Genomic DNA, 14,338 nt, shown 5'->3' with positions numbered 1-14,338 from the left:
ACAGAGTAATTTCTTTTAAAGAATACATAGGAGGCATTCAAATTAGATGAAAAGTCAGTGCAAAATTTTAACATACTATTGGCCACATGTTAAATGGAAGGGTACGAGAACACAGCATTTCAGGATGTCTTTTGAAAATACCCTGAAATATTTTGGCAGCTACTTAGTTCAGGTCTGGAAAATCATTTCAGAGAAGACCAAAGTTGCTGAAACTATTTAACATATGTTACTGGGTTACCAATGGTACACATTGGCCAACCCATGAACAGGACTGAGTCACTAAGGAAGGTTATAAAAGGGGAAACTAGATCTACAAGCATTTTTGTCAAGAGTTTTGTATACCAACACCAAAATACGTGCAAAATCATTTTCTGTTCTCACTGTAGAAAATATATGTTTGTTTTATACTCAAAATCAGAAAACTTTTCTCTGTTGTAGAAATTTATGAGAATTATACTGAGAAACCACTTGTGCAAGTGACATAGTGATGTCTCAAATACTTTCTTAAGTTACTATCTGAAAAATGCATTGAATTTTAGACCTATTCTGCTTTTAATCTGCTTTTGATGGCAATGCAAAGATCAGCCCTGCTGGTCTCAATATCCACAAAGAATTTTAGTGGGTTTTTTCCTCTGGAAACAGACTAGAATTAGTTGAAAACATAAAATGAAATAGCTATAGCAATTTAACTAATTATTTCTTGTGCTCATTTATTTTTGACTTTGTAAAAAAATAAGGCAATGAAGGATGTAGTGGTGCTGTAGTAATTTTCAGCTTCTTCAGCTACCATACCATACGTCTTAACTGAATTGTGTAGCAACAGAAATGAATGCTGTCAAACATGGAGTATGAGAAATGTCCACCAAAAAATTGTTCTGCTTCATTACTGTATTTAAAACTTCAGAGCAACAATAACTTTTTGCAGAGTTAACATTTAACTAGATGGCTAAGGTTAAAGGCAGAATGAAAACCAACTACATATAGCACATAAAGATTACATTTCAAACCAAGGTATTTTTAATTATGTGCAACTTTGCAGAAAAGATATAATTTGGCACAATCACATAGACAATTAAAATTAAAGTTCAGATCACAAAGAAGATCTCTCCAGAGATAGACCTGTGTAAATTTCTAGCTTAAAAATAAAAATTAAAAACCTAATTTGTAGGAGAAAGTTTACAAAGCAGTAACTTTCAGTTACACCATTCTGAGAAAATGTAAAACAAGCTACTATAGATGAAGGCTGCTTCAGATTTGCAAAAAAGTACTTAAAGTCATCAGAAATAGGTGTAAGCAATCCACTTGGCCTTCTTAAAAAAAAATAAAAAATCACTGAGCTTCATCTAGTTTCATCCAGAGATTTGACATACATAATTTCTGAATTTCGGATTGGTGAAATTCTGTTTATATTATACATTCAAGAAACGCACATGCTATTTTTCTCAACAAACTATTCTTTTAACAGCATTTCTACTCCAAAAATCACTTTGCATTCTATTTATGTAAAAAAGCTAAGGCCACAAATAAATTCCTGTAATGAAAAGTGCTTTGAGGTAATAGGACCTGAAACAGCTGGGGGTAAAAACATTTTCGCATGCAACTATGGATAAAAAGGACATGCTACAGTTAGCTGAGGTTTTACTTTTACATATATATTACATGAGGTTTTACATATATATTAAATATTACAGAATATTTCATTAACAGTAACAATACTACAGTCTTGTCTGCAGCATCTCTCATGGTCAGAGTCAAAATTGTTCTCAATTGTTAAAAGCATCTGCATTTTTTACTGGTTTCTTGACTTGCCCTGCATAGTAAAAGTTAGGCAGTTAACTTGGTATTTGAAAGTTCTTTGGTGAATGAATGGCTACATTTTCTGGTGTCTTTGGTATAGAATATAAAGAATCATAAATCACAGATCATCCTTTCTCTTCAATGATGTAATTTTTTTTATGAATGCTTTCACGGATGCTATAAAAAATAGCACTAGGGCACCCTAGTCAATAAACTAACCCACTGGCAGGAAGAAACTCACTGCCCAAATAGAAGAATGCATGCAGTTACATGAAGCAGAGATCTGTGGTCCAAAACTCCTGCAAGCACTCTGATAGCTCTGGGAGTTAAATTTAGCCTCAAAGTTGAGCAAAATTCTGTAGCAGCAAGTGAAAATTGTAACAATGAGGTTCTGAAAGGAAGCTTGTGTGTTTTAAATATAATCTATGTGTCAATTGACAGAAGAAATATAATGTTATTTGGCATTTGCAAACACCATTGGCATTTTCAATAAATGATGAAGAAAAGCATATGGTAGTACAGTGATATATAAACTCAAACCAGTAATTTATCTGATTTCGTATTCTACACAGTCCCAGTGTTTTCTAGATTCCTGAAGTATATCTTTGAGATAATAAATGTAATTAAAGCTGTATTTTTCATGCCACATTTTCTACTAATGAGAAAAGTTGGAAAAGCCAGCATATTAACCAGAAACAAACTGGTTTTGGAATGCCACTTATCATACAGTTATTAACAGAGGAAGACTTTACAAGGGCTGGATAAATGTTTAAGATGAGCAGGAGAAAACTGATGTGCATAATAAGTGCAATCATTTTAAAAAATATTTTTTCCCAGTATAGTATTAACTATGTATATAGCTTCAATTTACATACAAGCCTAATGGGAAAAAATCTCTGAAGGTCATTTTTGGGGAAACTATTTGTTGAGAGTTCTGGGAAACAGTGAAATCTGTTAATGGAAATGGCAACAGTTGTCATTTAACATTGTACATTACAGCAGAAATGGATTTAAAAGCATCACTATGGGCCATGGTACATAATCTATGTATCCTTGCCCTGTGGAAGCCACTAAACCTTGAGCTCCGGGTGATATATGGCACTGATGAAATACCTTAGTGTGCTGTTTGCATGTGCTGTAGTTTAACCTATTTTCAACAAAAACTCACACTTGTAACACTAATAGGAGGATCTCAAAATCTGAGGAACAATAGTGGTTATCTTGTCAGTTATTTCCATGACAATAGTGAATGACAAAACTGGGAAGGAAAATTTGCATCCTGCTTCCCTTGCAAATAAGACTAATTCTTATCAAATTACTGTGTAAAAAGAAAGCTGATTAGCAGAACTTTGTTGAACTTTGACGTTTACATATTCACTGAAAAACATTATATTTGTCTACAAAATGTTCACAGACAGGCCACTGAGCTTTGGTATTGGATGTACCACTCACAGCTTGTCTAATTGCTAATTGCAAATTACAACCTTCAGCCACAAAACTATTTGGAGAGATCATGGGTTATGTGGAACCAGATGAAAAACAGCATAATTTTAAAAGCACCTGAGGGGTAAGCAAATATAGCTATGTTTTAGAGCAATTTTAACTAAAAATGGGAGGTAATTTTTTTCAGAAAATTGTTAATATTTACTATTCATCTTAGCTACAACAAACACAATGAATAGGATATCTACCAGTTGTGAAAAAATAATGGCTTCCAGTATAAGCATAAAAGAAAAAAAAAAGTGAACAAATCTGGGTACATCATGTGATAACTGCTGATAGAAAGCAAATATTATAAGGACTATTATGGAATTTAATTACTGTAGACTGTTATCTTGCCCCAGTCTGCATGAAAAATCACTAAGAGCAAATCAGAATGCTGTTATGCTTAAAGGTCCCTTCTGCTGCCACTAATCAGCTGCAGCAAAATAAAACATAGTCAAATAACTTTTTCCCCTAGTAAAACATACAGTCAAATAACTTTTTTTCCCCTTGTAAAACATACTTAAACAATTTTCAATCCACTCTTTAAACACAATATAGGCCCATTTTTTATTTCACTCATATCTAGATGCCCACTACCTAACTCGGAGAGCTTCTGCTGTTTGTAAGGAGTAAGACACCTAAATTTAGCTGTCTGTGCCTTAGGTGTCTACATATGAGCTTGTGTGAGAGTCAGTTACCTAACATAGGCATTTGGTGCCGTTGTAGTGATAAGGGGTATTCCTTCCCCACCTATAGCTCCAGACAGACACAGCTGTCTATCAATTTTGTGTTGCATCTGGCAGCCCTGGCAGATTAACCACCAGGTTAGCTGGCAGACTGCATTTACTCGAGCTCCACAGACTAGTCAGCTTTTAAATACTGGCTCACACGTGGAAACTCAAATTCAAGTCCTAATTCTGAGTCGAATCCTGCGCTCTCTAAAATACACTATAACGTTTAGTGTTTGCAAGCATGTTTTAATAAGGAGCTGATATACCCTGTAAGTATCCTCCAGCTTGGCACAATTTAAAACCAAGGCTTCATATTCAGAATAGTTAATGTAATTGACTTGGTTAATTCTGTGCCTATAATATTGTTGTTAAATCTGCAGTAAACATAAGGATTCCCTTAAAAAATTGATGTATATTTTATATTGTAATTTATAGTGAAAATTGATTTTTGGTATTACAAATTGCTAGTATATTAAAAATATTACATAAAATCAAAATAATTTCTGTGTAGCATTTATATGAAAAGGAGATAAACTACATATTCACTATGTTATAGAAACTATTGCCTTCACAGAATCAAACCAGTAATGAACTTATTGGTGGACAATCTTGTATCTGAAAAGTTCAACTGAACCAACAGTGACTTATGCCATATCAATAGTCAATGCTGGAACTGCAGACCAAAGCCCTTCTGTATTACTCTGGTGTGATTACATGTAAATATTAGTTAAATGAGCTAAGTTCACCCAGTGGGTCCAACTGTCCATCTCTGGCCCCTGCAGTTTAAGGCCCATGTGTGTTACTATTCCCCATCAAACATGAAGTGCTTTGCAAGATGGTGTTGGCTACTAGAGCTGAAATCAGCTTTGCCAGAACTACAGCTGTTTTCACTCCCTTTGGTATGTATGTAATCTGCTGCAAAGACTGTTAAGTGAGTTTATTTACCATCCAATGACGGAAAGCTGTAGTATCTCTCTCTCAATTTTTCTCATTTATATAAGGATATTTACAATAAGTACTCATGAGTGTCTGCAGTTTCTCATTGTTGCTCTAGGTTAGAGCCATAGCCATATGCTTTCAGAGAAAGGTGCTATCTTAAAATACGCATTTCTATTATTTTTTATCCTTGAATCTGATACTTGTTATATACTTAATCATATACTCATTTAATCAGGGGACCAATTTACTGTCATTATTTTATGTTAGATATAGTCCTGAATATATAGTACACTCTGAGAATCAGTATGAGAAAAAAAACCTACAAAAGAAAATATTAATTCTCTTGGGAGAACAGACACTGAGTGACAGGAATACAGAAATTACTGAATAACATATATTCAATTCCCTTGGAAGCTTGGCCCATTTATTTTCATATATAGTACAATCATTTTTTAAAGCTCTTTATTGCCTATGCATTTGGTGGAGAATCTAGTATAAAACCAGGCAGTTCTGCATTGCAGTTCTGTAAGTAATTTTGTCTCATTTAAGTAACCAATTTTGTGAACATTATCTGAACTCTTGTTCAAAGGCATTAACTGTTTGAAAATAATCCTAATTCTCTTCCACATCTCTTCCCGCCTGGCTCTTTTTTTCATTGTTATTTAATAGAATTTCCATTTTTCAGCTTTAACTGTTCCTCACAGGAAACTGGCATAACAGTATTCAGATTGTGTTGGTGGTCATGTTATGCTTGGTTGATTACATGTCCTTCTAAATGTTTTTAGTATCATGTAGACACAAAGTTTGTACAACATTTCTAAGGATCTGGGGCAAGAAATGCTATGAAAGTCCTGTTTCAATTTAATTTAATTGTGTACGTTTTTACTCCTTACTGTCAATACAAGTATAACTAATTTTTTTTTTAAACTCTTAAAAACAAGGCAGTGCTCTGAAGGCCTGATCCCCTGCCCAGTGAAGTGAACTTGGATTTAATTGGACCATGAATGGGAAGGATTAGAGGAGTGTGATGCATCTCAGTTGGCTTGACTGGCCAAAAGAACGGCATTCTATTTAATAAACACTAGTGTAACAGATTATGCAACACAATGTAACTAAATCATTTGAACCCAAGTGTTCTGGACATTATGAAATGGAAAAATAAAAGAGGGATTTTATTGATTTTATTTTTGCATGGATAAAGTGCAGTCACTTCAGAAAAGAAAGGGATGATTCAAATATGTAGTTCGTAGTTCATAAAAAGGATGTACTAATATCTTAATTGGAGATCCTATTTTTAAAGAAGTTACTTTAATAAAGTAACTTTTCTAACTTAATATTAGGAAAAAATCACTTTAGGATTCTCTATTTTACACTATCACACATTATTCTGAATTATAGATATTAAATTTTACAGAATTATTTGGTAGTACTTTAAGTTTGTCTGTGGCTCTGTTCAGCTTCTGCCGTAAGCCTGCGTAAAATGACACCAGTAAATGGACATAACTCAAAATAGCTTTAATCCAACTCTATTGCTTGTCTGACTTATTTTTAACAGTGTGAGAAGCACACATCAGGTGGAGATTCAGAACATGATGGGAATGATAAAGTCATCAGCAGTCTCCATTATTTATATTTTCTTGCCTCAGAATCAACTCTCTGGTGTGCAAAATTCCTTTGTATATGTGTGTACAGTTGTGTGTGCAATACCATTATGTGTTGCTGTTCAGCCTTTCAAACAAAAGAGAACAGTCTGCAAACTACCATACAGGAAAAATATCGCTTGTTCAAGTTCACAATAGTTATATGGCCCCACAGTTCACCATGATACACTGCAATTAAAAGGGAAGAGACAAACCTAAATTTCAAGGTCATCCATAATCCTTCCATCAATGTTAACATTTATATTATGTGCGCGCATATGTGTGTGTGTATGCTTATAGTTAAAAAGGAAATTCAGGTTATTGAATTGTTTATATTATCTGACATATTCATTGGTTCTTTCCTTTTTTTGTGTCCAATAAGATATTTGGGAATCTGTCACTAGCTTTTGGATTTTGGCTTGCTCACAAGGGAATAGCAGAAGGGAATAAACCAGTAAACAGAAGGTTGTATTACTCTTACAACCACCTTAAACAAACCTCACTGAGCAGCTTAATCAGAACGTAATTTATCTTTTCTTTTTTTCTTTTTTTTTTTTTTTCCTGGCAGTTTTAAGAAAAGTGACAGAGAACATATGGGACAGAGTATTAGAAAAACTGAACCTCAAAAGGGGAGAAAGTGTTTTATGTTACCTCCTGGTTAGCAGCAGCTAGTTCTTCTTCCAGTGCAGAGACTCTTTCTAAAGAAACCCTCAGTCGTTCCCTTACCTAGAAGAAAAATCAAAATATGTGCAGTAACGTAATTTCTATCAGTCTTTAAAGATTATATAATCTCCCATATGCACTACTGTACGCCCTGCCAGTCTGCAGGCATGTGTGTTGCATCCTTTCATGAGACATACTGTGTAGTAAACATTTAAACCTAACTATAGGAAGATTTAACGCATGAAAATAGGTGTCAAATTTTAAATGCCATACTGCTGTTCCACAGTTTGCTGATAGTTTTATGGAATACACAGCAAATGCAAATATTCTAGAACCACACTAGTCATAAAAATAAAACGTTGTTTGCAAGCAACTTTTACAAAGGATCAAGAAAAAAACATTGCAGATTTTTTAAGTTCATTCCATGGAAGATAACTACTCTGTTCATATTAATTGAACAACAAATTCATTGAAAAAATAACTCGTGGCATTGCCTTCAGGCACACATACTAAGATATTTTGTATCATCATGCAGTTTCTTTGGGTTTTGCAAAAAGTCATAAACAAGATATGCTCTCATAAGTAGAAAAGACTGCTGTGTTTGTACCAGTTTCAAAGATGACCTGTTCTGTTCTAAGGATGCCTATGATCTAGTCAATTATTATTATTATTACTAAATGTTGATTATTCATAAATTATAATAATAATAACTTAATACCTCTGAAGACATATTTACTGTTGTTTGAACGCTCTGGCTCAGCGTCACCTCTGTAGCATTAAGACGATCTAAGCTGGCAACATAGTCGCCAGTCTCCCAGCATGATCAAAAGCAAATCAGACCTACAATGATCTTCAGTGCTGTGTGTAGGTGACTTTCTCTTGACTGTGACGGCAGCCTATGGCAACTCCTCTCCTAATCTACACAACTTTATTAGGCACCTCACACTGTATGACTTTACAACCTGGCTAATCACTCAGTATATATATATATATACATATATATATACACACATGTTCCAGCTACATGGTGGCAATGCTCTTCCAGCTGATGGATCCAGGTATGTTTAAAGCTATTAGCAGTGTTTGTAAGGAAAGCTAGCATATTATGTTAGGACAAGAGATGCAGCTGAACAACAAAGTAAAACAAAAATCAATCTTTTGTATACAATGGAATATTGTACATTTTCATGTATGTACAGTGGTTTTCACACCCTTGACAAATACAGGAGATCCTTGAAAATGTTGTGTATGTCCTAATGCTTTCATACTTTTTCCAGTGGCATCTCCTAGTCTAACAAATACTAGCTTTCTGAAAATACTTTATTTTCCATTACTACTTACAGAAGTGAAACTTTGCAAAGAGACTCACTACATTCCAAGGATGGCTTAGACTTTAATAGATGAAAATTGCTTGGCAAAACTATAACAAAGCATGTTCACTAAACTGTAAAACTAACTAAATCTAAAGATCAAATACATATTCAGGAAATTAACACTGAAAAAGAAAACTATTCAGTCTTTCTAACAAATGCAAATATAGCTGCTTATGAAGTACTTTCTGGTCCTTTTTACATACTTCAGCTTTATTAAAAGAAACAAATTAAAAATGTATTTCATGTATTCACAAGAATTATTTGAATGCTCTCAGGTAACTATAGTTTTACTATGCACTAAACAATATTGCCAGCCTTAACAGAACAGAAATCACAAGTGATTTGCTCAAAGAAGTGAAAGAAAAGTGAGTTGAAGAGTGTTAAGGTATAAGAAATATTAAGATGCTCTAAAGATCACAGAGAATCCTCAATTATTTTTTTCAATTTCTGATTTATTAATTACCCTCTATTCCTTCAGCACTATAAGACTGAGGAAAATCAACTCTTAATGTTCCCAGAGATGCACATTGTAGCTTAAACAAACATTTCCTTTAGGGTGTGACTATGTAACTGCCTGTTCCTCACCTGATGCAAATGAAGCTCAAGCCATCCTGAAGTAGCAATGACTGAGCCACTTCTGTGTTAAGAGTGAAAATTACTACAAATGTTCATGACTGTTTCAACTATTTTCATACACCAGAACAACAGAATGCAGTAGGAATATGCAATGAACTGAAAATGTTCCTGCCATTTATTAAATGTCTGTACTACTTTTTGTCAAAGACTTCTATAAAAATCTTTAATAATAAAGCTTGCTTTTCAAAATGAGCTACATAATTCCTGGGAAACATCCTCATAAAGCTTCAGATTTATGGCAGTACACAAGATATTCATAGTCATTTTTATATAATCTTTTTTATTATTAAATTATAACAAATTTGGAATATGTAAAATTAATTTGAAATATTGAATTTACTAATTATAATTTATTCATAATTTCCAGCTAATTCTATTTTTCATAAAAGTACTTCACACCAGATGTATAATGCATCAATTATTCTGGCTGTAATTGAAAAAATTTTTTTTTAAATAGCTGAAAAAGTATTTCTTCATTTGCCTTTCCTTTTTCCTATTTTTTAAATCTTTTTCTGCTTGAAATCCAGTATTATTTCTTCAGTTCTTCTACCAGCTTCCATGGCTACTCAATGACATGCTTCCCTGTCCAGATGGATGAAAAGTCCAAGGCAGTATGAGTCCACACCTGGTACTCACATCTTTTTTCTCTCTCTGCTCCTTCCATGCTCTCTGCCTTCCCAGCCCCGCCCCCCCCCCCCCCCCCCCCCCCGCCTCTGTGCATCCCAAAGCTCTCTGTATCCTCTTCTCTTCCCACCACAACTTCTGTCTTTCACTAGCACTCCACTACTAAAGTGCATGTCCTACCAGCGAGGGGTGTAGTCCTGTCTTCAAGAGGCCCGATTTCAACCTCTTCAATCACAGTGGGAGTTGGCAGACAGCAATTTCTTACTGGAAATCTCAGCTTAGATTTTAAAAAATACACAGGAAAAATGACAGTCATCTTTCTGTCTTCAGTCTTTTTAGCTCTAAGTGCCTTTGAGGGACACGATGGTTGAGAGAAAAATCACAAGACAGCAGTTGTTAAAAGCTGAAATGCAATGAGTTGGTAATTTTACTTAAATTTTTGTAAGTTTCCTGAAACTTTCACGTATCCAAGCCTAAGTGTTTTATAAATAAGAACGCATGTTTAAAAACTATATGTCCAACACTGGCATTCATTTTGAATAGTGTTAGAAACTGCAAACCAGCTAGGGCACATTACTGAGGAGGTCACACTCCACAAGGAGCTGTTTCCAGAAAAATTATCCTTAACCTTTGCACACTGTGGCACTGTAGAACTGAATCCTAGTGGGTTCTATATGGGCATTTAAAAGCCTGAAAACAATACTCCCTGAAAATAATAGGCATTTCTTTCAAAGAAAATTTAGGAGATGCATATTTTACATGGCACTCCAGAAAAAAATAGGTACAGAATTGATGTCTTTATTCTGAATATAATATCAGGATATTATATTAAAATGCATTTTTTTTCATTCTTGGCCTATTATCAATAACAGCATGGAACAGTACCAGTGCAACACAGAGCAACAGCTGGAAGTCTTTTCCTTTGCCTTGCCTTGCCTTCCCTGCCTTCTATGTACACAGTTAATGCACTACCTTTTTTATAATGACCTAACCAAAATTGAAGTCTGATGGCCCTTATTTGTTCTTTGAATATAAAAGTTGCTAAGGGAACTCAAAGCAACTCTGCCTTGGCACAGAAGACTTCTTTTCCTTTTTCTGACCAGTGAACAACTAATTCAGAATCACATTTGCCACCTTGGCATTGGAAATGTTACAACTAATTCTTCAAACACACGCATAGTGGCTGTTAAAGTTGAGGGAAATCTTTGATTCTATCAGTGAAAAAAGAGGAAAAGCACTACATCAGTGTTCTGATCTGCAGGAGAGATCTGCTCTGGTTTACAGCCCAGAAACTGTAACTTTATTTCTCACTTTAAATTTCTTTCTCAGCCTTTAATTGATTTCAAAATAAACTTGAGGAAGAACGCAAAATCTGAATAAAGATTTCAGGTTTGTTCATTCACATTCCAGGAAAGAATACAGGCTACAAATGCCACACTAATGTACGTGGTACACAAACATTTTGAAAAATATTTTACTCTGAGCAATATTTACCAGTCAGTAGTTGTATCAATGTTTTAATGAATTTTGTAAGTTCATATTGAATAACCTTTGAATCTAAATATGGAGCGACAGCCAAAGCCTCTGAAAAGCCATATACAAATGTATTGCAAAGAATTTTGTATTGGACTCCCTCTTCAAATTTATGTTACAGCAAACAAAACAAACAGAACCATCATAATTTCTGAGAGGTGTAGGAAAGGGTGTTGCTCCTGGTCACTCTCCTGCTAGAGAAAAAGGAGCTGGAACAAATGCTTTTTTTTAATCTGATAATTTGGGGTTTTTTCATATAATGAATGCAAGTTAGTGATTAGAATATTACATTGTTTTTTTCTGGAAGGGAAAGTGAGTGAGTAACTATAGTTCATAGAAGTAAGCATTATCTTAGTGAGATTGTGCTTATCAATTCAGAAATAACAGGCTACTTAAATTTCATGGACTCCTTCAATGTATATTCTATTCTCTTGGGCATGGTATAAATCTTTACTAAATAAGGTTCGACAAAGTAAGACTAATCAGATGTCACCTGATCAATCAGAACATGCTATAATATGCATTTTTAAAGGCCAGATTGCTGTTACAATGCCACAGACACAACAGAAAGAGGTTGCTCTCTCTGTGTTAGAGGGTGTATCCAACATGTGCCCAGATGACTGGGTATTTCTCTGGCTTTTAAATGCAACCACATTATCTTGAAATGTAACATAGTCAATGTCATGGTTAGCACTGCTGTCAGTGCAAAACACCACCCATCTTTCTCCATCTCCTAGCAACTGCTTCCTACTTTTTTCCTTGCTGTCAAATTCTTTCTTCATTTACTCCAGATCTGCAGCCCCCAAAGAGCTTTTAAAAAACACTTGCACATGCTAGAATTGAATCATTTTTTCCCCAAGAAAAGACTATTGAATAAAAGATCTCCTAGCTACCTGTTAATGAATAAAAAGATAGTGAAAATACTGACATGAATAGGTTGGTTTTATTTTCAAGAATATTAGGTGTACTTTTCTGCCATGAATTAACCTAAATAGAACTAGTGTTTTTTGAATCTTAGCTAGGACAACAACACCTGGTAGCTATCCTTTGTGGAGATCAATGGGACACTTGTTTCCAAAATCGACCAAAAAAAGGGGCTTGGAGAAGTTGCTTCAAAGTTTCTTTTTTCCAAATGCACATTTTAAATGTTGAACACTAAGTTTAAAGCAAAATAGGGAAAATGTCTGTAGGAAAATAAGCATGTTCAGACAGATATTAGATGTCAATTATAGGTATAAAATTGTAAAATAAAATAACCATTTTTCTAGGGTTTGTTCTTCCTAAATTGCATATAAGGAACATGTACTTCCTGACCTACTCTATACTCAATGTCTATTCTAACCATGAACTTAATCTGAGCTTCTATTTTCTATTCAAGTCTAACGATGTCTAGTAAATCTCACCTTAATTTGCTTTATTATAAACTATTCCACATATATTAATACATAATATCACAAAATATTTCACTGTTTTATATTATTTCTACAACTTTTCGTTGCATGAAATAAAGGAAAATATCAGATACTTAGCAGCAGTAAGAGAAATCTTTGAGATCTGAAGCATTAAGGAGGTCAGGGGAGATTAACTGAAGAGAAATTTCCGCTCAGACTATCTCCCTATCAATACAGCTGCAAATTTAAAGTGACTTATGCAATAGCAAAGGCTATTAGAAATGTTAAGTCCGAATTTCACATTGGTCCCAATCATAATCAATACTAACCTCTAGGGTGTTAAACTTCCCATTTGTTAACAATGTTCATTGTTTGTGGGACATAACCTAACCTTACACTTAGAAAAAACAATCACCAAATTTAACTTTGAATATGAAGAAAATCAAGAGTTGGTAGCAGAACTGTTCATATTCTGTGTTTTCAGATTTCTAAAAATTTTAGCATAATTAGATACATAAAGATGTTTGCAAATACTTATTCCTTCTGTCAAATTAAATTTCTAAATAATAATACTACTAAAGTTAATGCAGTATCAATGTCATTTATTGTGACACAATAATTGACATTGTGTCACTTACCCAAAGAAAGACAATGAGATTTCTTTGAGATACACATAAAATAATAAATATTTATAAACTAAATTAACTCTTTCATTATCCCCATGGTCTTAAATGAAAATTCTCACAAAATGCGCTACAAATATGCAAGAACAGACTATGAAGATTGTTGTTTGGAAATGCTAGGATCTCATATGGAGAATGGGGTGAGAATAACAGCACACTACTACTACCTTCTACGCACTAGGATGTACCTATTCTGTGTACTGACTCTCTAGCATTGGAAGATCGTGACAAGCTTTCATTCTACAGGGGGTGAAGGGATGCTGAAGGAGCTGTCAAACACTGAAATAACTGTCAAAGACAGTCATGTTTTCTCTGACTAATGCAATCATGGCTGGGATCTCTTTATGGTCATCTCTCTTTTGGGCAAAAGATAGAGGCAAACCCCAGATTTCATATAATATATATGGGACTAATAGGCTTTTTGAAATAAGCTAAGGGATCATTCCTAGTGCTTCTTATATTTAACCAGGCATCCCTGGAGATATGAACCCTGAATTGAAAGGTTTTATTTTCCACTTTCCAGTCTCTTTTATATTTTTCTTTGTATTTTGTTACAGTAATGAGGACATTTTTGTAGTTGTTCTACTTAGTACCTAGGACTTCTTGCGTGACCAGTCAAGTGTTGCGGCAGAGCTTGTTGCAGTGTAGAAAGTGAAAACATGAAAGAAAATTTGAATTTAGGAAGAATGTAAAGACTTGGGATTTTTGTAAGTTTAAAAGGCAAATATTTTTATGAAATATGTTGTTATGCTTTTTCAAGGCTGTAACGACTAAATTATTACTTTCAACATCAACAATTTTTGTGAAGAAAAAAATTAAATAAATTTATCCATTGTTCATTTG

General features: G+C 34.1%; 1 protein-coding gene across 11 annotated transcripts in view; it reads right to left on the bottom strand.

Moving 5' to 3' along the window:
- The window catches only part of PPFIA2 (PTPRF interacting protein alpha 2), a 351,943-nt gene that overhangs the window by 104,034 nt on the left and 233,571 nt on the right, over positions 1–14,338 (bottom strand). For all 11 annotated transcript variants that reach the window (XM_027794257.2, XM_005242638.3, XM_055808922.1 and 8 more), the window contains one exon: positions 7,244–7,318. In XM_027794257.2, coding sequence (XP_027650058.1) covers positions 7,244–7,318 — 75 coding nt within the window. The remainder of the gene's footprint in view (positions 1–7,243; positions 7,319–14,338) is intronic.

This window comes from Falco peregrinus, chromosome 6 (assembly GCF_023634155.1).
Source record: "Falco peregrinus isolate bFalPer1 chromosome 6, bFalPer1.pri, whole genome shotgun sequence".
Taxonomy (NCBI): Eukaryota; Metazoa; Chordata; class Aves; order Falconiformes; family Falconidae; genus Falco; species Falco peregrinus.
The sequence above is the reverse complement of the archived record's forward strand: the minus strand, read 5'-3'. Positions and strand labels throughout refer to the sequence as shown.